Source organism: Vidua chalybeata, chromosome 13 (genome assembly GCF_026979565.1).
Source record: "Vidua chalybeata isolate OUT-0048 chromosome 13, bVidCha1 merged haplotype, whole genome shotgun sequence".
Taxonomy (NCBI): domain Eukaryota; kingdom Metazoa; phylum Chordata; class Aves; order Passeriformes; family Viduidae; genus Vidua; species Vidua chalybeata.
In genome coordinates this window covers 20871583-20898866 of record NC_071542.1, presented here as the reverse complement: position 1 = coordinate 20898866, position 27284 = coordinate 20871583, and the positions used below count along the sequence as shown (strand labels likewise).

General features: G+C 42.6%; 1 protein-coding gene across 3 annotated transcripts; it reads right to left on the bottom strand.

The window, feature by feature from the left end:
* Positions 1-196: 196 nt before the first annotated feature.
* On the bottom strand, positions 197-26938 carry TP53BP1 (tumor protein p53 binding protein 1). 3 transcript variants are annotated; one of them, XM_053954667.1, is made up of 27 exons: positions 26604-26938; positions 26465-26516; positions 26309-26396; positions 25991-26061; positions 25215-25373; positions 24674-24755; positions 23350-23495; positions 22419-22548; positions 22007-22098; positions 20791-20993; positions 18661-19843; positions 14709-14828; positions 13841-14077; positions 12720-12777; positions 11438-11530; positions 9842-10343; positions 9017-9169; positions 6980-7269; positions 6486-6662; positions 5805-6226; positions 5483-5674; positions 4791-4994; positions 4068-4280; positions 3361-3455; positions 2184-2383; positions 1240-1385; positions 197-526 (listed from the first exon to the last, which is right to left on the bottom strand). In XM_053954667.1, the coding sequence occupies exons 1-27, from the start codon at positions 26862-26864 to the stop codon at positions 339-341; spliced, it is 5757 nt and encodes a 1918-aa protein (XP_053810642.1). In that variant the 5' UTR covers positions 26865-26938; the 3' UTR covers positions 197-338. The 3 variants fall into 3 exon arrangements, with proteins under 3 accessions (XP_053810642.1, XP_053810643.1, XP_053810644.1); XM_053954669.1 differs by lacking the exon at positions 197-526 and adding an exon at positions 2007-2058 and having other exon boundaries at positions 1261-1385; XM_053954668.1 differs by lacking the exon at positions 14709-14828.
* Positions 26939-27284: the final 346 nt, after the last annotated feature.

Here is a 27284-nt window from a genome sequence, read left to right as displayed (position 1 = left end):
TGCCATGGCCCTGAACTTCAGCTAATGGAAAACACCCCTTCCTCTGTAATTGACCTTGTGTTAGCTTAGGCTTTACTCAAAGCAGAATATTAGTGAAATTCAGCTCAGAGAAATGTAAGCATTTCTTTTTTCTCTGCACTCCTTTCCTGAAGGCATTGCCCTGAATAAGTTTAGATAAATGAGGAGTACCAGCAGATACCACAAGAGATCAAACATTTATTTAATCATAAAAGTCCAGCAGGTAAAACTATATACAATAATCCATGCATACTGCCCAATTCACAAACATTTAAAACCTGTTTCAAACACAACAGTTCGACAGCAGGGCAGAGTTTCACTCAGTGAGGGACATAGTCATGTTTATATTTTGGATGCTGCTTGTAGCCTACTCTCTCCCCAGCAATAAGACTCTGGATCACCCACTCTTGTGAGACAACAGGCAGCCGTAAAGCTTCCGCACACTTCAAGACACCAGCTGGGCAGGAAAAATCAGTCACCACCACATCATAAACACCCAAAGCAATATCTGTACAGGAGGAAAGACAGACATCTGTCAGGTGAAGAAAGAGGATTTTGCTCTGCAGCAGAACATCATAGAAGCATGGAATGCTAAATTATTTGGTTTGAGAGGGACCTTAAAGCTCATCTCATTCCACCCTCTGCCAAGAATGGGGGCTCCTTCCACTGGACCAGGTTGCTTCAAGCCCCATCCAACCTGGCAGATCAGTGTGTTTTGCCACTATGAATCACTCTTATGTCTTCTCAATCCTAGGCAGCGAATTCTCTTTGTAAAAGTTAAGACACCCCTACAGCAGCGCTGCACCCCACAAGAAATATTCCTTTTGTCCAGATAAGAATTAGGAGAAAACCAGTAGCCAACAGTATAGGCATGACCCTGAGTCCTGACCTCAGGCTGTGAGTGCTAGGGCCTACATCACATATGGAGAGGGAGAGACAGCCCAGTTCAGAAGGACAAGGGAAGCACAATTTGAGAGACCAATTTCCCCCTTTCAACATAGGCTGGAAGCTGATGGCTTTTGTCTGAATTGCTGCAGCTTCTCCTCTGCAAGACAGGTCTCCTAGATGTAATCTATATACAGATTGTATTTGAGTAGTGAGTGTCTGCCCTTTGCCTTCCTTTCTGCATACAGACAACCTTGTAAACCATCCCACATGGTTTTAATCCATACTGAAGACCACAGTGGCATAGGATTCCCTAAGAAATTGGCCAGTGAGTACCTTTGTTGTGAGCATGCGAGTAATGCTGTTTAACAGATGCTGCTCCCCCTGTCATGAGAATTTCAGACCACAAATCCAGGAAGTTCTCTTGCTGGTCTGACACCAGGAGAACCTTCAGGTTATGGAACGGGTTTTCTCGTGGGTGCCTGCAGAGTAAAGAGAAATGCAGACTGGTAAGAATATCCAGTAGCCTAGTCACCTGATCTGCTCTCATGTATGTTTTTTGAGTATCTTGCATACAATGACCCACTCTTACCACCCTTCCTGAAGTACTTGGAGCGACTATCCTTTGTTTATAGAGACTAACACAGGAGCTAGACAGTGTTGGTGGGGTATGTGTGCAGCAGCCTATATCCAAAGTTAAGCCTAACTCTTCCTAATCCTGAACCACTTTTTTTGTGCACATCCAAATTGCTTCCACTTCAACAGGGCTAAGCAGGAAGACCTCAGTCTCCTGCCCGAAAGTCTACAAGCTATCTACAAATTTGTGTCTGCCCCTCAGCTTGCCTAAGGAGTCTGACCTCTGTCATCTCAGAACAGACTTACTGGACTAGACTCCATAGAAAATGCAGATGCTAGCTTCAAAACATATCAAGGGAAAAGGAAATTAACATAGTATTGTTCTCCTTTATCAATTTCTGAGCAATTAGAGAAATTAGCCGAGGGTGTGGGAAGCCTTGTCTGAATTCTGCCTTCTTCATGAGAAGACTGACGCCTTCCTTACTTCCAAAGAGACACTTTTTTGTGCATATGGCACCCAAACGTACCTTGGTATTAGAGGTCATTGTAAATCCAAGGAAAGAGATGGAAGTCCTGTTCCTATATGGAAGGGAAAGTATAGGGAGCAGTACTCAGGTCACCTTCAGTATTTGTAGCTATTCAAGAGCCTCCCAAGTGTAACAGGTCCCTCCAAGAATCTCAGATCATGATTATTTGGCACTCACCATTCTAGCAATTTTTGCTCCTGGAGGCTATATCCAGCTGGCAAAAGGTAATTCCGATAATTTTGAAGCTGATTGGCATGACAGCTATCATGGACCCAGATATGAGACACACAAGGGATCCCTCTGGCAAGGCACAGCAAGTATTTCTGAGTTCGACAATGCTGGTCCGCAATTAAAAGACACTGGTATGCCGCATTGCACTTCAGGGGAGAAAAAAAGGCATGTAAAACCCCTTGAAATTATCCTGATGCTAAACAGTCTAAAGAAGAAAATGACTGAAACCTTGATTTTCACAGCCATATTATACGAAAGGCAAATTAGATAAAGGTAGTACTGATTTCAGAATCTGTTTAATCATATCCTATTCCAAGCTCTGCAGTTCAAAGGCAAAACTCTGCCTAGTAATTTTTGTATCATAGCTCTCTTCCCGTTCAGACAAGAGATTATTTACCTTTTAGTCTGAGACTCAGTAAGTCACTAGACAAGATTGCTTCCTCAAGTAAGATGTTCCAAAAGCAATTTACCCTCTTTATTTAAAAAAAAAAAAAAAAAAAAAAAAAAAAAAGTAAAAGCCACACTAAATTACAGTAGTTGTCCAAGTAGATCTGGTAAGTGAAGAGCTCTACCTCTAAGTGTTCCAAGGCACACACCTGCAGTGAGACCACATCTGGAGTACTTCATCCACTCCCAGATTCTGCAGTATACCAAAAACTCCAGACATGCTGGAGCAGGTCCAGCCAAGGACCACTAAGAGGCCTAGGCATTGGAGCACCTTGACATACCAGAAGAGGCTGAGAGAGCTGAGCTTGTTAGAGATCAAGAAGGGAAGGCTTGGGTGGTCTTTTTAATGCATATTCATGACTGATACAAGGGTATACAAAAGATGCAGCCATGCTCTTCTCAGTGTTACCCACTCAAAGGACAAGAAGCAACAATTACAAACTGAAATATAAGAAATTCTTTTTTTTTTTTTCCTCTAATTGGATCAAGCTGCCCAGAGAGGCTTTGGTGTTTCCATCCTTGATGATACTCACAACACAACTGGACAAGGACCTAAGCAATCTGCTGTATTTGAACCCACTTTCAGCAGAGCAGTTAGACAAGATAAACTACAGAAATCCCTTCTAACCTCAACTATTCTTTGACTGTTGTTCTAGATTAGTAAGTGAACCCTTACCTGGGTTTCATTGAAGTCTTCTAGGATATAGCCAGCTCCTGCTCGCAGCTGTTGTGCTATGTAATGTTTATCATACGGAGTCATCTCTAAAAAATCTACAGCAGAAAGTTCAATTTTTGACTATAATCTATCTGTTTATATTCCTACATCTTAGTCTACAAAGTCCTCTTCCATTCCAATAAGGGATCCCAGCCATTCTCTCAAGAATTTTTAGAGAAAATCATTGAGAGTCAAAAAAAGAAAAAAAAAAAGAGGAAAACAAAATAAAAAAAGGCAGAAGAAAGGACAACACACCAGTACCCAGGTGAGCACCTTGTCACTTCTTTGACTGCATGAAACATGACACCAGCAAAGGCTAACTGGAGCAATCCATACATGCTTTCTTTCAAGTTCTATGCTTGCCAGCACTATCCTTTAACTCTCAAAACCTTCCTTCTTACATTATACTATTCTGACACTGCTGATCTCACTAATTTTCACACCTTTCTTAGCTTGCTGAACAAGCCTAGGATCATCACTGATGTTTGTCACATCTTAGGCCGCAAGCTGGCTAAGTCAGAGACTGAATCTTAGGTAATTTCTGCAAAGGATTAAAGAGCTAAAGGGTAAACAAGTACTCACGCAAATGTCTGATCAGACAGTATCCAGCATTTTTCCTAAAGACACAGCATTTCACATGAAAATGTAATGGGTAAGAGTTGCCTCACCTTCTTCTTCCTCACTGCTCCCAGTGGGACCATCTGATGGCTTCTGGTGATTGATCACTTTGTCACTTGGTGTTGCCATGGTGAGAAGAAAGGCATAGCCCAAAAAGAGGGTCTTATTTTGGGGCAAGGGTCCATGGTCACCCTTCAGTACTGGGGGATCTGTAGCATCTACACCTTCACAGGTGCTTACAAACTCTCCACCTCTCACAGTGCCTGTAGAGAGGCAGAAGCACCATGAGTCTTCAAAGATATGTCTTACCTGAGGAATCTGTTCAACTCAGCTATTTTACTGCAGGAGACACAGAGAGGCAGGATTGGGCTACGATTACACTAGGCTAGGTAGAGATCTTTTATTCTTCTGGATCTTCAAATCAAAACATGAAGGACTAATGGGACAAGTTTTCAAGTCTTATCAACATCCTGAAACAACATTGGCTGCTGTGAGGGGTCCCTTTAACAGATTTCACAACTGACTAAAGAGATAAGAGGGACCAATCACAACATTAAAGTCAAAAGGCAAAATTGAAAAGACAGCAAGTAAATACTTAGACTGTGCTAAAAATATCTCTGGCTGCTGATTGCATCCAGGGAGAATCAGCCTCAAAATATGTAGAAAGAAAAAAAAAAAAAAAAAGGATTTCATCTACTTTTTAATTATGGAAAGTGGAAAGATAATTACAGAAAAAGCAGTGTGGAAAAAACTAGATGAATTCAAGTTCTTACCAGGCTTTATCATTGCTGACTTGCGGCCACGTTTAGCTGGGGATCGTTCATCTTCAGAAGCAAGAAGCTTCCTTTTCCCAGACAGCGAGACTGGTGGGACACGTGGACTCTCCTGCCCTTTACGAGTGGGAGTTGTGCTGCTGCTGGAAGTGCTGGGAGAACCAAGGGTACTACGTCGCTTCCTCTTCCCCTCCACCAGGTTATCTGCAATAAAAAATGCAGGGATTAGTCATGGGCTGTCATCAAACTCCACAAGATTTCACCCTACCTATCTGTACAGAAGTGGCTGAACTCAATCTTTAATTTCTTTAGAAAATACATGCCACCATCCTCTGACAGAGGAAAGCAAGAAAAAAAATATATCTTTCTTCCCAAGCCCTGTACCCTGCTTGTCTATTTTCCTCCCAGTACTGCTGGGACTTTATTATCAAAGCACCCATCCACCAAGTTTATGTAAGCATGGCAAGCATCACTGTCCTTGAAGCAGGCCACTTTCCACAAGCCAGTCAATACCACTAAGTCTCTGATGCCAAACAATAAAAAGATCTCAAAGATCTCACTATAAAGTACGAAAAGCATCACTGAATACCCAGAAACATTTGAACATTGGCAATTCGGATCAGGCACTAGAGTTACCTCAAAGGCACGAGACACAGAATAGCAGTCAGCAGCTCAACAGCACCGTTCCTTACCAAGACTGATGTCAGCTGCTTTGGTCAGGGGGGTGACAGGCTCATAAGGACCTAGCCCAAATTGCTCCCGCAGCTTATTTCCTTGCTCTTGAGACAGGATAACAGCCATTCGTTTGTACCACTTCCTCTGGCCTTCCTTTTCAATGCAGTAGTATAGCTCTCCAGACTCCTTCCGGTGTCCCTTCACCACACCTGACAAGACAGCAACTAACAGCTGTTAGCCAACCATACCCAGGCTTCTCATCCTCCTGGAACAAGCAGCCATTTCCCACACATTCAGCAACTCAGAAAACCAAGAATGAGACTCAAGCACTGCTCTTACCTGCACTGAAGTAGTCATCCTCAGAGAGTGCGGTCACCTCTGTCTCCAGTGGGATAGGATCACAGAGCAAAATATCTTTTCCTAGCACATCACGCTCATATCTGTCATCAAAGAGCAGCTTGTACTTTCCTGCTCCAACATCTCGGGTAATCATCCCCGAATAAAAGAACCCATTTGAGGACCACTTTGCTACAACCCTGAGGCCCACAAAGCTGCTCCCAGTGGATGAGCCTGCACAGTCCGAAGGACCAGTCACCACTTGAAATGGGATTTCTGGAGAGTCACTACGACGTAAGGCACAGAAGCCAGAAGTGCCAGATTTCTCTCCTCCATCTGGCAGGCGAACGGAACGAGTAAATGATTTCTCCTCAGGTGATGCTGTAGTTGAGAGATCCTCCATACCTGGCAGTCCAGCTGAATCTCTGTAGAAAAAAGCAGTCCCATATAGGGGAAAAAAAAAAAAAAAAAAAAAAAAAAGACAAAAATCATTCCCAGAAGGATCTGAAAAAACAATTACTAAGTATAAAATACATGGGTGAGGTGCTTGCAGCTGCTATATATCACATCACCAGAAACTTCTGAAATACTCAGTACTCCTTTTTCTCTAGGACATTAAGACAGAAGTTCCCTATCCTCTTTCTTGCAATAAATGAAAGTTACAGTGTCCTTTTCCTAGGGTACCTTGTTCCTGTTGTTCGAGATGGCGGGCGTCCTCTTCTTCCTCGTCCACGAGGTGTCACTGGTGCCCTGCCAGCCTGACGAGTGCCAGGCATACAGTCCTCCTCTTCCTCACAACGCAGTGCTCCTGTCTGGCTAACTCTGAGTGGCGATGCAGGCTGCCCAGCTCCTTTCCTAGGGCTAGAAAATTTATGAGTTAACTGTTTTGAGAAGAGAGGCAATCTCACTAGAATCCTCCCATTTCCTTGATCATCTCACAACATCTCCAGAATTTTGCCTCTTTGCTGCTAAACTGCAAAGTAATGCCTCACAAAGAAACAAGCTACTCCTTTAGGAAGAGCAGATGCAAAAGCAAATACTACCTCCTTAATTCTGTCCATCAACCCAGATCTTTTTCAGAAAACCTTTGATTTAGGTCTACCCTGCTTCACACTCTCAAGCCTGATGCTCATTTCTGCAACACATCTCTTCCTCTTTTCCCAAGACTCTGCACTTACCTCAATTTTCCTAAGATGCCTCTGCCAATGGGCAAAGCAAATTCTCCGGTTTCTGTCCCACGCACTTTCCCTTTTACAGCTCCTGTTCCTTGCCCTGAGCTGCTGCTGCCGTGTGTGGCAGAGTGACCACTGCTTCCTCCACTGGATGTACGGTGGAGACTTGAGGCCTTAGATGAGAAAGAGCTGACATCACCAAGGTCTCCTGAGGTCAGCGATGAGCCCCCTGCAGTTCTAGATGGGGACATGTCAGTCTCACATTCCTGGCACTCCACTACAGGTTCCTCTGTTTCCTTAAAATAAACAAAAAAGAGGATTGTCTAAGATGATGCAAGTGCTAGACACTTTACAATCACCAGTCCAAAGTGCAGACAAGCTGATACCACATTCATGAAGCTGATGACAGCCACACAGACTTCAGTCTGGGCTAATCCATGGAAGACAGTGCATCTCTCACTACAGGCCTGCAGCTGCTCTGTATCAAGAAGTCACATTAAGAACTCAGTCAGTAGTGTTGAGGAATACATTCAGTGCAGGTAGCACAGGGCTGCAAGTGCAAGCTGCATGCTGAGCTCTGGGGGGTGAGAGCCCCAGGCAAAAGGTCATGGGACCTGGACACTTGGAGGCACAGCAGCAACAGAAGACCCCGTGACTTTCCCACATTTTTCCAGCTTAGACTGTAAGGGTATAAAAGCCCAGGGTGCCCTTTGTTCGAGGTCTCTCCTTGGAGGCACCAGCTCAAGCTGTTATTTTGTTATTTAGTTATTGCAACAAGATTAAATTATTTTAAGGATCCAGATGTCTGAGACTCTGCCATGGGAAACCTGGGGTTTCCCAAGTCAGTGAGGAAACCTGATCTGATTGTGTGAGTGTGGGGTGTGTAGGGACTCGAGCAGGGCACCCATCAGCTCATTGGAGTTGTCCACTATGAAGGGGCCTCAGTGACTGCCAGAGTGGCTCCTGGATGGTCAGACAGGGAAGTTTCCTTAGCAACAGGGCAGAGCTTGGCTTGGTATCCAATTGGTTTGGCTTTGAGTAATTCCCACCCCTCTAGTGTGTGAGACTGCAACAAATACATGAGACGCTAGGAGCTTTTGGTTGCTTATTCCAAGATCAGTTTCAGACAGCTTGTCATCTGGAGTTACTAAAGCTTTATGAATATAAAAACATGCATCTAGAGAACAGTGATATCAAGTGTTGGTAGGTAAAGCGGAAATTGTTATATGATTGTGATTACAGATTCTATGTAAATATATTTCAGGACACTCAATTCTTCCTTTTTATGTTACAATAAGGAATTTTGTGTGTAGTATCAGTTGTAAAAGTATTGAACTAATTTATCCTTTATGTTTCATTACTCATTGTGACTACACAGCACAAGACTCTCAGGTTATTTACCTTTATAGAACAGCAATAACATTTTATTGCTAGCAGGCTGATGTGATTACTGTGTCCATCAAATCAGCATTTCTCAGCTATCTTTCATGATTCTCTAAAGGCTTTCCAATTAATGAATGTACATACTACAACACAAGCGTACTAATAAAAGGCTGGTTTGTTCCTCAGCTTTAAGTTGACTTTTGAAGACCTCTTACAGAACCTGGTATACAGGACTCAAAAGACTGTGGTTAAAAATGACATTGAACTGCAAAACAGGCTAAACTATCTTACGTAGTTCAATTTTACAGGCAGAAGTGATTTTTATTTACTAATAGAATTTCTGCTCATTCTGAAGTATTTCTATTCTGCCAAAACTCCAAGACTTTTAAAATAATTGGATGCACATAGTTAAGTCTTTTGTTGAGTTCTTTGGGACTTGAATGCGTCCTGAGAACACATGGCATGAAGTATACCAGCATCACAACCACAGCTTTTGCCGTAAACCGCTTGCAAGTCTGCTCATGAAGAAAGCCCTATCATCACAGCACACAGATTTGTTCATTCAACTTGCTTCCTGCAGTCATAATGCATTCTCAGTTTAACTCCTTCTATTTTTCAGCCAATATCTCATTCCATTTAACCACAAAAACAGGAACTTACCTCAACTACCTTTCGTTCCACCTCTGCACCATTGATGTAGTAAACATCTGTTATAACACGTGTAACAACAGTGCGCACTTCTCGAATGGTTCGCATGTGGCGACGCTGAACTTGGCCTTTGGGTGGGTGAAGAAGGTTAAATTCCTCCTCTCCCTGTAATAAAGAGGATACACTAAAACCAAAACAGACCACGACAAAAAGCAAACTATTTCTGAGTAGGGCTAGCTCTGCAGTACAGTTTCTTCATGCCACGTTAAAGTACGGGAGTAGGGAACCTTTAAGCATCTTGTTACAAATTATTGCAACAACACAGGAGACCCTGAACAAAGGAGAACTAAACACATTTTGCTGACAAATAGAGGAAGGGAAATCACAACAGTCCAAGGAGGAAACAGCAAACTTGTTTAGCGTGGCTTCCGATACTCTTTGATTGAGTAGACTCTCAAGTGTATCACATCAATCTTGCACTGTCCTTTTATGGCCCTGTTAACCTCCTATTTCCCACTGGACACATTAGTCTTAAATCAGGTTTAGTAAAAAATAATTTTTCTAGTCTTTCTGTTGATAAAAAGCCCAATCCCAAACAAAAGCAATCAACCAACCAATCAAAACTTGTCACATTTTTCCAGAAAATACATATGGAGACATTTACTTCCCAAATGTATGCTGTCCAGTGAGTATTGCTACCTTAGCAGTGGATTCAGGACAGCTTGTGACATCAACATTTTAAAGTGGTCCTTGGCCTTTTTTCAATAGAGAACCAACTGTTAATGAATCTACTGGCTGAAAGGACACTTTACTGTCCTAAAGCAGCCCTCATCCCACCTGACTGCGCAAAGAGTCCGTGTCATCTCCAGAGGTGTCGACAACCTTTTCCCCACTCTCGTCGGTTTGAATGTTCACATCTTGTTGCCCAGGTTTTTGCCCAGACATACTGGTTCCCATTTCCACCTGTCTACAGATTTCTTCTGATGTTTGTGTTGCTGTTGTAACAGTTGTTGGGGTAAAAAGACAGTCTGCTGTAGTTTGCACCCCTTTATTCTTGATGTTTTCCCACCTCTCTTGACTTTGATCAATTTGAACAGCCTTACTTTGTTTTCTCTGCATTCTTCTCCCATCTTCTGCCTGAGTGCTTACAACATCAGTCTCCATAGGCTCTCCATCCTCTGCACCAGAAGATTGTTGATGGCAGTCCTGCTGCATCCTCTGAGCAATTAGGCTCTGTCCACCACTGCTGTCTGCCTTCTGTTGCTGGTACTGCCAATCACTGGGATTGGTATGTAATTCAGCATCTTCTTGTGTGCCAGGAAGAATGAACAGATCCCCCCTGCAAACCAGTTAGGCACAGATCAAAACTATTGATTAAGAAAACAAGACAACCAATATGCTGCCACTCAAGTGAAAGCAGTATTAAAAAGCCCCCACTCTGGAAGTCACTCAATTGCTTCTTACAATTGCACAGAGCTCAGAGAGTTCAAATAATAATAAAAAAGACTTTCAACACTTTTCAAGTGATACACAGGGTGGTAAAACGTATGGCTGACACTGTACAGAACTAAGTGCTTTCTGAACTACAAGTTTTCTTGCTACACTCCACACATTAGGCACCAACTATGCAACTTTCCAGAAGCAGGTCATCTTGAAGTTACTTCAGGCTCTCCCAATGTTTGATTGGCTTGAAACTGATAATCACATGTAGCAAGAAGACCCTGCAGAATAAACACGAATGCTGTCTAATGTTTTCATTAGAATTTGTCTGCTCTGCCAGAAGTACTTCCTCTGCCAGGTAGCATATAGGACACTATACTGAGCCCAACTAGAAGTGCGTATTTGGCTTCCCTTGGGTACTTGAGGATTTTGAGGAGTGACTGTCTTCCCTTCTGGCTGTGCCTTGCCCAGCGCTGGAACTCCCTATTCATTATGGTCTTTAATGTAACTGTTGAAACGCAGGTTACTCTTTCTACATAGACCAATACCTCACTGTCCCATCAAAAGACAGACTGGAAAACACTAAAGAAGCAGTTTTCTGCTTCTAGTTCTCCAGGCAGCACCCTCCTCACCGTAACATATGCAGCTGTACAGTCCTTTGGAAGGGGACAATAGCAGCAGCAACAAACAAAACTGGTCAGAAGATCTTAGAAGAGGAGACAGAAACGGTATTTAAACAGCCTTAAATATGATCTCAATTTTCTCAAACCTAAAGACTTCACTGAAGCATATCTGGAATCACATGACTGCTCAGTCTAAAGGTAAGCCTGACAACCATGTGAGACACAAACAGATTTAGTGTACTTACCCCATTGTCCCCAACCTTCTAAGTCACCCAAAGAAAATGGCTTAGCACAATTTCTTTGATGTAGAAAACACATATCTGGATATAAATCCAACCAGGACTGGCAGGCAAAGACTGTGAGGAGTTACCTAAACGGAGAAGTGGAAAGACCATGACCTCTGGCTTCATCCTCTCGATGAACTTCACAGACACGACTGAACACAGATGATGCTTTCTGGGAGCTAGCAGTGCAGATTTAAGACAAACAAACAAAAATGCATCAGGAAGTGAGAAAAACCCTCATACAGCAAAACAAGAATTCTCTAGCTCCTTGTGAGAACAAAGAGTATTGAGCTTGTTGACCTACACAGCCACAGAATGATTGATATGATCTGTCTCAAAGATCAAGAATGAAGCTGCAATTGCACAAGCATTTCTGTCATTTCTGAAGACACCCTAACAGCCAAGGGCAATGGAACAATTCTGGAAACCGTCATGTGGAAAAGTGCATCACCATCAAGAGTTTCAGCATGTACTGCCTCTGGTACCCACCAGGGGACACAGTTAGACCCTTTATGGCTTACTTCTCAGGAATTTCATGGCACCGCAAAAATACTGGGAATGACAGTCATAAAGCAGACCCTGAGAGCTCATATTCATCCCATACCTACAAAGGTAATCCCATCCTCAACCAGTGAGAAATGACTATCACTCATACTCAGCATTGAGGCATGATACCATCTAGCAAGCAATCCTATACCAAGAGATACTGAATTTATTCCTATGTTTTCTCACTACTTCAAACCACTATTCTTCACTCTGATTACTATAGGTCACCATCTTCCTACTGAGATTCCTGTTAGTATTTACAAACATTACTTCCTGCAAGCTAAATCAAGCAATGCTAGACATTAAATGTGAGTTAAAATAGACACATACAAATCAAAAGACCAAGGGAATAACACAATATTTTGGTCAAAATGTTAATCTGTGATTTTTGTATATCCATGAACTGATTATGTTTCTATCAGGTTTATACCAAAAAGACAATTCTCTTTCAGAACTTCTCAGAGATTCTTTGCAGAAAATTGCAGAAACCCAAGTATTTGGATTTTAAGAGATGGATAAAGCAGACTTGCATTCTGGACTGCACAAGACATGAATTTCTGGCTTTGACTACAATCAAATGGAGGCAAAACGCTGAAATTAGTAGGAACCACAGAGCCCATAATGAACAAACAAGTGGGGTTCCTATTTTGCCTATGTAATTAAAACCTGCTGCAAGAGCTAAAGAGTTAATATCACATCTACTGCTAGAATGTTCCTTGCTTCTGTGTCTCCTAATTTTTTTTCCCTTGCAGCTGACAATATGTGGAAAAAGGATCTACCCCGACCTTTGTATTAACTCTGCCCAGCAAGAAGCCCAGTTACCTCGCAGCAGCCTCAGCAGCAGCAGAGGATCCATCTTTTCCATCACTGGCTGCAGGCTCTGAAACAAGAAGGAAGGGAAGGATGATTTTGGCATAATCCAAAAAGACTCTCCCAACCTTTCCTAGCTCCATACGCTCAGTGAAGAGAGGCTGAGTAACACTGGACAAAGGGTGCCCAGACTTCCCCGTCCAACTTCTCAGAACAGACCTAAGTTTCTACAAGTTTATTAGACTGAATGTCACTCTTCTGGTTAAAATCCTGTCAAACATTTTTTTCCAGATTATGGACAGGTCCAGAGGAAGCAACAAATATGATGAGATGAACTGGAGAATCCCTCCTACAGAGACAGGCTGAGAAAGCTGGGCTTGTTCAGCCTGGAGAAGAGAAGGCTCCAGAAACACCTCATTGTGGACTTTCAGTTCTTAAAAGGGGGCTTATTTAAAAAAAAAAAAAAAAAAAAAGGGAAATACTTTTTCTATGGGCAGATAGCAATGGGACAAGGGGAAACAATTTTAAATTAAAGGACAAGAGATTCAGATTAGATGTTAGGAAGAAATTCTTCCTTGTGAGGGTGGTGATGCACTTTCACATGCTGCCTGGAGAAGCTGCAGCTGCCCCAACTCTGGAAGTGTCCAAGGCCAGGCTGGATAGGGCTTGGAGCAACCCAGCCTAGTGGAAGGTGTCCCTGCCCATGGCAGGGGGTGTTGGGACTAAGTGATCTCTAAGGTCCCTTCCAATCCAAACAATCCTATGATTATGTTTTCTTTTATATATATATATATATGTATATATGTGTGTGTGTGTGTGTGTGTGTGTATGTATGTATTTTCCCACCCAACACAATCAAACTTCACTTTCTGTCCTGAGTACCATTGCCACTATACATCACAATTCGTAGTCTGCTGGAAATACCTTTCCTTACAACAGAGGCCTCTCCTCTCACTTCATCCTTGCTTAGAGCATTGCAGAAACAGAGAAACAAATTTAAGTGACACTGCCCAAAAAGAAAAATGAGAAAAATTACAGGGACTCAGAGACTGTCTTGGGGAATGCCACAGAGAGGTTTTGAGTTAGGGCTGAGATCCAGTAGGACCCATACACTTCAGGTTTCATTCTCTTACTTTCCAAGCTGAATGGCAAGGACTCCTCACTCCCATCATTCACAGGGGTAACAAGGTTCATTCGCAGAGAAAGTTTTGCATCTGACTCAGGAACCACACCAGACTCTCCTTTCTCATAGACTTCTGACACATCTGCTGATACCACTGCACTTTCCACAGTGACATTGTTGGTCCCCATTGTGCCCTCTGCTGTAACATCACTGGTTGCTATAGTGCTGTCTGGACAAGTATCATCGACTGAAAACAGAAAAGCAAAAACAAGAAACAAGAAGCAGCTACTGTCATTCTCATTGCTGGGGTTGAGGTCCTAGTTTTCATTTGAAGACACTTCACTGCATGCATTATTCATAATGCTGCAGTAGTGGAAACTCCTTTCTAGAGATCTGAACCATGAAAATTCTGTAGCACAGGTATTATCCATAGTTTGTGACAGAATAATTTATTACTACCCAAGCAGAACAGACTTCTTTTCATCTAGCACTTGCAGGGTGCTGTTTTGTGAACCTAGCAGAGAAAGTCCTGATAAAAGATGATGAATACTGTAAGCAATCTTCTTGTAGTCTAAGCTCTTCTGCTACTCAGAAGGCTCTTTTACATTCTTTAATGGAGTTGTATGCAGGACCACAGTGAGGTCCACATGCAAGGAAGACATGCTCTGTACCACCATGTACTCAGGGAGCAAACACCTTCACTAGAGACTGAGAAAACATGGAAACTGTGGGGAAAGGGATAAGCCCTCCCCACAGAATGGCAATGTAGCAATGTTTTTTTGCCAAGGTAGGTTTGAGTTATCCTAATACATCCTGCACCAAGAATCAAAAGCTTCCAGGCTTTCATTGCAGAACAGAGCCACTTGGGTCAAACTCACCAATTGGTGTGCTGTGTCTCCTGGGTCCCATTTTGAGATGGCCAGTAAGAGGTGGTGTTATGCTAGTTAAGGACTGAATGACATCACCCTCCTTTGGCAAAGTAAAATGAAACGGGGTTCCTAAAAGACACAGAGCACCAGAATTAGTAATTTCAAGGGTCTACTTTAGTTCAAATATCAAAAGCACAGATTCACTGTGCTGTGGAAATAGGGAAAAGCATAACAGAGGTGCTCTACAAAACCCCCCTGAACAGCTGCTCTAACTGATATTCCTCAAATTTTATGTGGAAAATCTCTCTCAGTGAAAATCTAGACTGGTCAACTGGATGCAGCTGTTCCCAGGTGCTAGAAAAAAGGGATACTAAATATCCTGACATGATCAGGACTTCTAAAGAATGCAGCTTTGCTTCAGAGATGCTCAGGATTTTCCAAAGAAGAGGGAAATGAGGTCAAAAACAAACGAAGGTTAGGACAGAAATGAACTGGCAGAGCTACTGAACTGATAACCTAAAACATACTTAGAATGATGGCTGAGGTGGCCTATCCCATTAGGGAAACCATGCCTTGGTAGATTTACTATGTGCAGATGTTGCAGGATTTAACAAATAAATCAAAAACCTAGTAAAATGCTCTTTCCTTTTGCCTCATCCCATGTATTTATTTGCAAACTTTCAATGTTATAGAGAAGTAATTTGCATAATCCTCTCATAGAGAAATGCCCCATCAGCAAACAATTATGTATCATCTGTTTGAAAACTATCATCTCTCTGCCTGTCACAAGCTTTAAAGACATGGTTGAGCAACCACAACATCCTGAAGACCAACCCAAGAACTTCACTGTACTTTTACAGTGGGTAGGTACCTTCTAGCACAATGGTACTCACACATTGGAAGGCAAACCACCCCTCCTTGTGAACAGCTTATGAATGTCTGTCGTACCGTGGCCTAGAGCGTGTCTCCATTTAAAAAATGTTTTATTTAAAAACTGAAGCAACTCCATTGAATGTTGATTTAGCTACCACAATCCCTCCTAACCTATAAATCCTCATTTGGCAGGCTAGTAACAAATGATCAAAAGAATTTATGAAATGATCACCAGCACAGGTGATGACCAACAGCATAATCTAATTACTACACCAAGGGCTACCATGAAAGAGAATACAAACAAGCTTTCACAAGAATTGAAAAAAAAAAAATGTGAATGCCTCGCCTAAAAGCTTAAATGCTTTCATTCACATTACAGTCTCAACTGTTCTATCAATGAAAACAGTTAATCAAGAGTAATAAACTTTCCTTATGTTCTTATGACCATCAACCTGTAACAGATTTAGGTCCATTTGGAATTGAATATGGCAAGGGATGTCAAAGACAACAAGAAAGGTTTCTTCAAAAACATCAGTAGCAAAAGGAAGCCTAAGGAAAATACTGCTCAGCGAGGTGGGTGCCATGGTGATGATGAATGCAGAGAAGATAGAGTTACTGAATACCTGCTTTGCTTCAGTCTTTACTAATAGGGCCAGTGCCATGGAAACCCAAATCCTGGAGGCAAGAGAGAAAGTATAGAGAAAGGAAGGCTTCCCCCCAGTCAAGGAGGATCAGGTTAGAGATCATTTAAACAAATCTGACACCCCCAACCACCCATATGGGCCCTGATAGGATGCGCCCATGAGTGCTATGGGAGCTGGCAGATGTTACTGCAAAGCCACGCTCCCTCTTCTTTGAAAGGTCATGGAGTACAAGAGATGCCTCAGGACAGAAAGAAAGCCAGCGGCATTCAAATCTTCAAAAGGGGCAAGAAGGAGGATTCAGTGAACTACAGACCACTGTTGTGCCTCTGTCCATGGAAAGATGGAACAAATAATCCTGGTTGTCATCATCAAGCACATGGAGGAGGTTATCAGTAGTCAGCACAGATTGACCAAGGGGCAGCCACGCTTGACCAACCAGATTACCTTTAGTGATGGAATGACTAGCTGGGTAGATGAGAAGAGAGCAGTGCATGGTGTCTACGCTGCCTTCAGGAAGATTTTTGAAATTGTCTCCTGAAACACCCGTATAGGTAACCCCAGGAAGTGTGGTTTGGCTGAATGGACAGCAAGTTCAGTTGAGAACTGGCTGAATGGCAGAGCTCAGAGGGCTGTGATCAGTGGTGCAGAATCTAGCTGGAAGGTCTGTTAGCTAGTGGTGTCCCCAGGGGTCACTGCAGGGTCCAGCCTCAACTTACTCATCAGTGACCTGGATGAAGGGACAGACTGTACCCCTGGCAAGCCCTCACCCAAAGTTTGTGCTTATTGATTTATGCTTCATAATTTGTTGATAAAGGATTAGACTCCTAAAATATTTATTATGAAAATAATTATTACGATAACAAAGCTGCTTTAAGAGTAGAGGGATGCTCTACAGCTCTTCATATCTTAAGGATTAAGTGATGGCAGGAGAGCAAATACCACTCTACATACTTTTCCACCATGTTTCACAAGTCTGAAGGCAATTATGTAGAGTAGGTCAAAAGCCTGAACTCTCTCCTGATTGAACACCAATCAGCCCTTTAGTGTAATACAAATGCACAAAGCACAAACAAGCATTAATTTTGGAATTCATTTTCTTCAAACAATGGCTTATAGCTCTCTTTCAAAAGTAAACCCAGCCAACTGTGATGTGCTTAAATTGCATTTAGATTTGTCTAAGAAAAAAACCAAAACATTTTGAGTACAGTATGAGAGGTGAAATATTACCCAAAGTCAAACACAATTTTGTTTATGCTCTCTTAAAAAGGAAGTTTTGGATTGTGAAAATGTGAAAGACAATACTGAAGTGGAACCTGACATTTAGCCTTGTTATGTAACTACAGCTATTTATCTTTATCATCATTTCAGCAGTGTACTGCCAAACTTATTGTTGTATTTCATAAAACCCGTACTCTTCTTAAGTTTGAAGACCAGTACTGTTCTCCTGACTATGCCAAAATGTCTTAAAAAACATACAGTCCCAAATGCCGTGGACTCGTTCACAGAAAAGTTCATCTTTAATCACAAAATGCAATGGAGTCAGAATACCTTTGAACTTCCTGACCAGTATTTTGACTAGATCCCCTCAAAGCATTATTTTCTATATAGTAAAACTATTTTTTCTTCTTTCAGTTAAAGGAAATCAAGAATACTGTAAGCAAAAACTTCATCATTCAACTTAACATTAAATAACATTTGAGGTCCTACAGTCTTTCCCTTTTCCTAACAGACTTCATAGGGGGGGGAAATACATATTCTGACACTGAAGTCATTCTTTGTTCATTCTCATTTAAGGGCTAGAGAACTGTGTTTAAAGATGAAGTCAGCTAAGAGGCACAAACAAAACAGGTGCAGTATCCCACATCTTGTATAATGACACATAGCATGTTAAATTATTTCAATGGGTCATGACAATACCTGCTGAGCCACAGCTTGCATGTGAGTGAAAAGCCATTCTACTTTAAAAAAAAAAAAAAAATCTCAAGAAAAATTTGCTATATTAGCTTCTAGCTCAAAGCTGCTCTGTACACCCTCACAAAGAAAGTTCTCCTCTGAGAATGAAGAAAAGGAAAAAGAAAATAAGGAGACCTACAAGATGGAAAGTACTGACTACCACACACCCTATTCCTTTCAAGGGGCCTGCTGGTGTTGCTTCTTGAGTGGGGGAGAAGTCACAAAAACCCCAGAACATTGCTACAGTCACAGCGTTTTCAGTTCCTCAAGCTGCCCTGCATTTTTACCATAAAGTAGTGAGAGTCAGGAACAAGAATTACACCACAGGGGAAAACAGCAAAGTCATGTTCTGCATATAACACAGTAAGGTATAGTGCTGTTCAACTTGCATCCAATAGCAGTGCTCCCTGAAAACACTGAGGATTGTATACAGCTGTCCTTGACATTATTCAAAATATACACCTGTGAACTACTAACCTAAATTCACTTACCACTGGAAGGACTGGGGGATTTAGAAGTTGCCTTCTCCTGTGGTTGCATTTGCCCTTCTTGCTCCAGATTCCTTGTCAGAACAGTAGCCTCCATATTCTTTGGTATTGGATTCTCGTGCTGAACCACGTGTGTTTCAAGCCCTCTCTCTTGAAGTGATGGCTGATTGCTTATTATCATTACCTGTCCCAATTCTGAACCATCGGGATTGTTTTTGGCACACAATGCCACTTCCGATTGGACATCACTCTTTAACTTTGGAAGCAAATCGCGCTGCTCCAGTAACTTCCCTACAGAAGGCTTAGCTAAAACTTCATTGAGCTTTGCCATGTTAGTAGACAGTTTATCCATGTTCTTTGCCTCCCCAGCATCAAAAGTACAACCTTTCAAAGCTTCTTTTCCCTGACATTCTGGTCCAACCTTTTCTAATTCCTGGGCTACATTTTTGCTATTTTTACAAGAATCATTCACTTCTGTATCTTCATGACACTGTCCTTCCCTTTCAAGAATAGAGCTATGAGAAAGTGTTATATTAACAAGAGACCTGTCTTCCTTTATTTGCTTCTCTTTTACTTGCAGTTTTTCTTCTTGTTCTTCACACTGAGTCTCAGGAACTGCCTCAGGTTTGGAAGTCTCTTGAGCATATGACAAAATCTCAGGCACACCAGACTGATCTGCAACAGCCTGACTTCCAGAAATAGACTCAATCTCCCGATGAACTGTAAAGGCTAATGGCCCATCTCCTGCAACACCTGCACTAACAAACTGTCCTACAGGCATTCCTGCAGTCTCTACATCCTCCTTTTTTGTTTTTTCACAGTTTTCAGAGGGTGCTTGATCACCTGCATTCACTTTTAGTTTTATATTATCATTCTCCACAGAACAGAGTCTTGAGTCCGAGGCCTTGCATTCAGGAATCCTCTCTACCTGTGTGGTCTCACTGTCTTGGCCTGCGCTCAGAGAGCCTGAACTGACAACTCTATTCATGGGCTGGCTACATGCACTTGCAGAGAGCATCAGTTTACAGGACTCAGGAGGCTGTGACACAGAGTCATCTGTAGATATCTTTGACAAAGCATCTGTGGATCTAGAGAGATCCCTTGGTAAATATAAAGAGGTTAAACCAGCAGTTTTTTCTTCTCCTTCATGCTTCTTCTCTGGGCTCTGAGTTGGAACGAAGATATCCTAAAATGAAAAAAGTGAGACATGGAGTATTAGGGCACCCCAAGTAGGATTGCTGGTTTATTATTCCTAAAAAATTACACTGAATTATGGATCACAGCAAGTTTAGCACAAAACTACAGATTAAAAAACAAGCAATGAAAACAAAAACACCCAAAACTTTTTTTTGCACACATTTACGAGAGCCATGATTGATCTGGTTTTGCTGAGAAAAATTATCACCACACATTACTATTTAGTACATCTTTGGCAAAGTCAGATACAAACCTTGGTATCTTTCACTACCAAATCACAAAATACAGGGCAAATATGGCAAATTAGTAGCTATTTTTACTCGAACAACCAAGGGTTTTGGAAGATTCTCTGTGATATCTATTATATTAACATGAATGCTGTTTTCAGCTGAGAAGCACTACTTCAACTAGTAAGATTTCTAGCAAGTTCATGACATTCATAATATTAAGGTATAAACCCACAAACTGTCTGTTAAATCCTTTTTAACAGTTATAATTTCCAGAATCAAAATGCACAAAGGAAACAACAGCAAGAATAAGCAACTTGAGAAATGCAGTAAATAAATTCTAGCCTTGTAGAATAAAAATTATTTATTATGGAACAGCTTCCCTTTCTCCACAAAAAAAAAAGATACTAAGGTCTTGCCCAATGAAAAACTAATTTATGATGCAATTTTTGCAGGATGGCCAGTTCAGCATAAGAAGGCAGCACAGTCTAAGACAACAGCTTCTATGTTCTGTAACTCACTATGCCCTCTTAAGCTACTCTGCATTTTCTCTGCAGGAAAAACTGCCACACAGTATGACTAACATATAACTGCAACTGGTGGGAAGTTAGTAGGGAAGCTCAACATAAAAGAACAGAGGTTGCCTCAAACACATCTTCTGCATCAGCCATATAAAAACCTCAGAAAAGCCATACACATGAACCCTTACATGAGAGAACTCTGGTTGTGATGGTACAGGTAAAGATCCGGGAAAGAAGTTTGGGGCACTCTGGGACACTGGAGTTGAAGCCTGTGGCTGAACAAGAGGTCTTGGAGGGATACAACCGAGGGCCATCTCCACCAGCATATCTCCTCTCTGCTTTTGCATCAGTTCTCTTCCATCGCCAGGGATAGATATATCCATCTGTTCATCTTGTTTGAAAGAGCAGAAAAGACATTAGCACTAAATTCTTGTGTTACATCTAAGTTTTCAACATAATTTTAAAAAATTTGTCTTCAGTGGTGTATTCAACTTTGTAAAATCTTGTCTCCAGCAGCATTCCTTTTGTAAGGAAAAAAAAAAACTAACAAAAACATCTGTATTCTTACTTTCAAAGGAGGAAGCAAGTGTTTTGTTACAAATTCATATGACTATTTTGTTACAGGTCTAGAACTTCTACAATTAGAAAAAAGTGTCTGAAACTCATTAAAAAAGCATTTTTCTGAGATATTTCTTTTCCTTTTGCTATCTTTATTAAAATGCAACTAAATTCAGACCCCAGCTAATAAAATATCTGTTCTAACAGCATTTCACATTCTGTGACCGTAATCTCTCAGAAAGGAATATTTGATTTTGTATCATACTAGAAGCCTGCAGGGATGGATATCTTATCCTTGATGGTAAATGTGTGCTTAGAGAAAATACTTAACAACCAACGTATTGTATGGAATAACTTCTCTTAATGCATCACAATTTAGGATACACACTTGTAGCACATGAAAGGTTTTACAAATATTGTGGAAGTTGTCTATATTAAGGTAAAATAACCTATTATGATGCAATTCTTATCTGTCCTTCCTACTGCCCTTACAGTATAGACTTAATACACATTTCTGCCTGTAGCAAGAATGGCTTGTTCCTAAAGAAGATAATTGCCAGCAGAAATCTGTATGCCATACAAAGCATTTCCTATCTTTCAAATGAAGGGGCACTAGTCAACAGTACTAATTTAATTACGATAGCTCTGCAGGATTTATCAACAGCAGATAGAGAATACAGAGAATCATAAACAGAGTCACAAATACAGATCTCCCTTCCTCTACCCCTTCACTGTTCTCAGTCCTGCTTTATTCTTTAAACATAATTTTAACAGATTTTGAAAAGGCTACAAGCTCTGACTAAACCAGTGCAGAAAACACAAAGACAGTATGCAGAAAAACATTACCTTCTGCTTTCCCCTGTTCAGTAGGACTGCTGGGGACAAGGGCATTGGGTCCAAAGGAAACAGGAGGAGGAGTAACTAGGCCTGAAGAGACACTGCAGACCAAAAGGAAATGAAAACCACACCTCACTAAAAAATGCATTAAGTTCTCTTATCAAGCTCTAGCTTGCCACAATACAACTCTTCTCATGAAAGGTGAGTGTTAGGTGTTCACCAGTAAGAGACTAACAACAGTCAGGGATCACATGGCCACCATTAGTTCATTTCACCGCAAAATAAGGCCATGCTCCTCTCACAGTGCAAAATTAAAACACCGATTGCTTAAAATCAAGCACAAGTTGAATAATGAAGAGAGTAGGGGGAATGCACTACTGCAATGAAATTCTTGAAAAGAGCTTGGGCATTTTTCACTTACGTGGAATCACCCTCCTGTACAAGGAATGCCTGTCCAGAGAGCTGCAGGACTTGCAGACTGCGAGCAGGGGTGCATGCCAGAGAACTTCTGTCTTCCACCCTGGTTATCGGACAGCCACTCCCTGCAGTGGCTTTGAACAAAAGGAAACAAAGACAGAAAGACTGTCAAAACCCCCAGTGATCAGAAAATTCCAAGGAATTAAACTCATGCTATTGCACAGCTCCTTTTCAGATAGGCAACGACAAGCTGATTTTTAGAGCTGGTGAAGGACTTCACATCACAGTTCAGTATGTGAAACGTGAGGACAAAATAGTTCAGATGAAAAAGGAAAAATCTGAACAGATTTTAGACTGTACAAGTCTTCCCACCTGGGAATTTTAAAAAAATCCCCAATGGCTCCTATATCGGCACACCTGATCCAGCACTACAATACAAATATAGGCAAGGTTCTTGTAAGAAAAGACACCTTGCACTGACCACTGACTCAGCGTGAGGAGAAGGTTGTTGCTGAATCTTCTGGACATAGAAGGTTCATTCACAAGATCAGACACCATTGGGCAGAAGTTTGCCTACACTACTCATCCATGCTGGTTTATCATTACAAAGGCAGAGCATCATTAGTTTCAGAAGAGGGTAAAAGTTTGGGTTTTGGTTTTGCTCTTCAAGGGGCACAGAAAGAAAGGAAATTAAATGTATTTAACAAGCCAGTAATCATTCTAACAGGAAATGACATTTAGGTATTGTTCCATACTATAGTGAATGAGGCTGTGGCCTTTCATTTCCAAAGTGTTCTCAATTTTATTGAGATCACATGAAAAATACTCACAGCACTCTACACCCTAAAACACTAAATGTCTGTGAAGATCAAGTAGGTATGATGTTTATGACTATCTCTGGGATGGACATTTTGGTTCTGCTTGTCTGTTGTTACCTGTTGCATGATTCTCAGGAAACATCTCTTCCTGAGTTGACAAGATATCTGACTCCTCATGACCAGAGCCAAGGGATTCCTCAGTTTTACTGGCACCACTGACAGGCATTTTCCTTCTGGTATGCTCTTCTGCTTCCTGCAGAGTTCTGAAAATGCAAGACACAGTCTTTGACCTGAGAAATTCAAAATATGAAGACCACAACATTGTAAAGAAAATCTATCGGTAACAGGTAGAAGGCATTCCCTCATGTATAACACGGGAAAAAAAGGACAGAAGAAGGAAGACCAACTTCTCCTGAAAGCAGCATTTTCATCCTTGATAAGTTATACTTTCAAAATAGTTTTTTTTACATTTTCTACCAATCTAAGCAATGCTTAAATGAAATACAGATTGTTCAACTGACTTCTATTCAATGCAGATTCTAGGAATTTCACTTCACCTCCTTAACGTTATTTTGCAGCAGAATACAACAGTACAAGATGAGCTAAATATTATATATATTTTATACCAGATAGAATAAATACTATTCAACAAACTGAAGTTTCACACTTAAAAAGAGTTAAAACAAAGCTTACAATAGCAAATACGCAAAAGCATCCTGAAATACCCACCACTTAGCCTCCAGATTTCTCCTGTGCAGCCAAAGCCCATGCTACAGTGATTAAGTTATTTCAAGATAATTCATTTTAAGTCACAAAAGTTATTGCTTCTAGTATAGTCCAGTCATACCATTTTAGGAAAATTACTGGCATATTTTATTATGCAGCGAACTTGCCCTTAAAAACAAACCTATCAATATCTTTGTGTTTAGGAGTTTGACATCACATCTTTTCTCACCGAGGAATGCTGAGAGCACACCTTAGTCAGCACTGCTGCAAAAAGGTCTCAGCAGTGTACAATCTTTCCCTTTCTCTTTTGCCTTGAACCCTCTCCCACATCTAAAAATCTAGCAACAAAAGACACAAATCACCTTCTAGAATGTCCACAAACTGTTGCAGCATATCCTCATACAATTTCAGAAAGCCTCAACCTGTACAAAGTAACACCATACCACTTCAAAAGGCTTCAAGCATCTGTTCTTCTTAGTCTTTAGCCCAACCCTTTATACCCCTCATGTTCATGCATTGTACCTGTGTGCCCTCTGTTCCCTTTGGTGATTGGTCAGCACACCTGGGCACTCCATGGCTCATTGCTGTCAATGCCACTCACCAGCTTTTCACAGCTGTACCCACCGGGGATGAGGCTCAGCCGCAGCCCCACTCCCAATTACCACAAACTGTGTGCCTACAGCAAACAACCTACAAAGAAAACAGACTGCTTTACCTTTCAGACTTCTCTGCCTGGCTTTCCAAAGCGGTATGTGCTTCTGTGCTGGAGTCAGTTTCTATGTTGTCCGCACAGAGTTCTAGGAAGAGAGATAAAAGAAAAATACCTGGATTAATATACAAATAAAAAAATGTAGGTCTGTAATTTACACAAATACCAAGGCAAGCCTTATATTGAAAAAAATTAATTTTGAACTATCTATGATAACAAGAAGGAAAAAAAAAAAAAAACAAACCAGGATGAGGTTTTTACCAGGGAGGGAATTCAGTATTGGATTGTCTAAATATTTTGGAAACCGATTAGGAAAGAGAAGTGAAAGAATCAATGATAGCACCTGGATAGGTACAAGAAAACAAATTAATTAGTCCAAAGGAAAGAGGGGGCAAAATTCTTTGCAACTATCAGTGAGCTGTGAGCTCATTTTTGAAAACTACTAACACCATATTTCCTGTCAAAAAAACCGTAACATTTATAATTTAAAGAAACCAGATAAAATCCACACAGTAGCAAGAAGACATCTATGATCATTTTCACTTACCATATTTAGACTCATTCTTAACAAGTCTGGAAGAAAGGACAGCGGGCCCAGAGTGGGACGGACGCCCAGCATCTCCCTCTTTGGACACCAAGTCACTCTCAAAGTCCTGGCTCTGCGACAGTTCTAGAACTCCAAACTGGAGCTGTGACATGCCTGTATCTAACACCAGACATCCATTACAAACATACATACCAAAAAGAAAAAATCAAGAGCCATCTATCACTTTTACAAGGGCAAAAGATATACCCTCTAACATGCAAAGTATGTAGGCTATTGTTGAAACTCTGAATAAACTAACTGATCTGAACTCAGCTGTACTAATTAAAATATGGTCTCAGAAGAGGGCAATGGCCATTAACTCAAAAATCTGTATTAATCAGCAAGGGTTTATGTAATGCCATTAGGAACTGCAGCAGACTTCCATTCCACGAAGAGAAAATAATCGTGATAATACACAGCCTGTGTCTGATGACAACAACCATTATGCCAGTTCATAATAAGGCTCCATTTCCTAACCATCACAATGCATCCCTGCTTCTTCTAAAACACCTTCAAATCTTGAAGATCCATTCTAACAATAATAAATCAACCTCTTTTTTTTTCTTTTTTTCAAACACCAAAGCATACAAATAAACTTTCAGAAAAGGATGCTAATTTCTGACCTATTACTACGGGCACAATTACCCTGGTGAGATGAGTCAGTTCAACTGAAAAACTGCAGACGGTCGATCCGATTCCCAAAACCCAAAAAAACCGACCTGAAATGGGTAAGTTACCTTCTACATATGGCGAAGAAGCACAGTCCTCAACATCACCTTCACTTCGTTCCCCGGCCTTTCCAAGGGCACTGCAACAGAGAGACTCGCTAACGTCGCGCTGGGGTTCCTGCAGGCCGCCTTCCCGCGGCTCGTGTTCTGAGGGGTCACTTGGCACCGACCAGGCGCTCCAAGCCCTCCGCACCGCACATCCTGGCCGGGGCCGAGCACGGCCGCTACACCACCGAGCCCGCCTTCTCGGCCTGTCCTCAGGACGAGAGAGATCTCAGCAGGCCAGAGAGGCGGCGGCCGAGAGCCGCCATGGCCCACCCCACGTACCTGTTCTCCCGGTCGGGCACTGCAGACTCCTCCGCTGCGCAGCCCCGCGGTGAAGAGGCGCTCGGGCGGGCCGGGTTCTCCATGGGCTCTGCAAGCACACCGCCGTCAGCGCGACCGCGGTACCCGGACCCGCCATGACCCCGCGCCCGCCCTTACCTGAGAATCGTTCCCGCGGCGCCCGGCTGCCAGCAGGACCGCGGACGATGTCCTGGAAGACAGAGGCGGGGGCCGCGTCAGAGCCGGGCCGGGCCGGGCAAGGGCGGGTGGTGCTGCCACCACCACGCCGGGCGCTCACCAGCACGGGGCTCGGGCTACTCCGGGCCGGCAGCCGGCGGGCCAGCACGCCGAGCCAAGCGCTCTCCGCGTCCTCCTCCGCGCCCTGAGGCTGCGAGTCTTCCACGATGAGGAGGGGCGTGTCCTGCTGCGAGAAGCCGGGGTCCAGCTGGCTGCTCCCGCCGCACTCCATGCCGGACGCCACCGGCTGCGGAGCCCGGCCGGGCCCTACGCCGCCCGCCCGCCCGTCGTCCAACCCAGCCGCACTTCCCGCCGCCGCCATCTTGCCGCGCGCCGATTGGCGCACGCGACCCGTCCGCCCCGCGCTGTTACCGGGAGACGCGGGGCGTGGGGGGGCCCGGACCCAGCGGGACGGGGCCCGAGATCGCCCCGGAGCGGCGCCGCCCGCTCGGCCTCTCCGCGAGAGCTCAGGAGAGACAAAGAGCCTCGCGTCTTCCGTCCGCGGAGCTCGCTCGAGGGCGAATGCATCGACCTGTGACACATGGCGGACCAGGGGGCGGCGGAGGTCCGGACCGGGTGCCGGGTTCGGGCCGGGAACTGTCCGCACGGTGCCCTCCCGATCCCCTTTTCATCTGAGGTACAAAACAGCCCCCTGCTCGGGATCCCGCGCGGACCGAGCATCGCGTACAGCCACCATCGGGTACGTCCTTTCTTGGATATCACAGGAAAGTGAAATCCTGTT

Coding starts and splice junctions, on each gene's coding strand:
- TP53BP1 (XM_053954667.1), bottom strand. CDS start 26,864: ATGGCGGCGGCGGGAAGTGCGGCTGGGTTGGACGACGGGCGGGCGGGC. Junction 5,675..5,804: donor GGATGACTACTTCAGTGCAG/GTAAGAGCAGTG, acceptor CTGTCTTGTCAG/GTGTGGTGAAGGGACACCGG. Junction 2,384..3,360: donor AAGACTTCAATGAAACCCAG/GTAAGGGTTCAC, acceptor TCTCCCCTGAAG/TGCAATGCGGCATACCAGTG.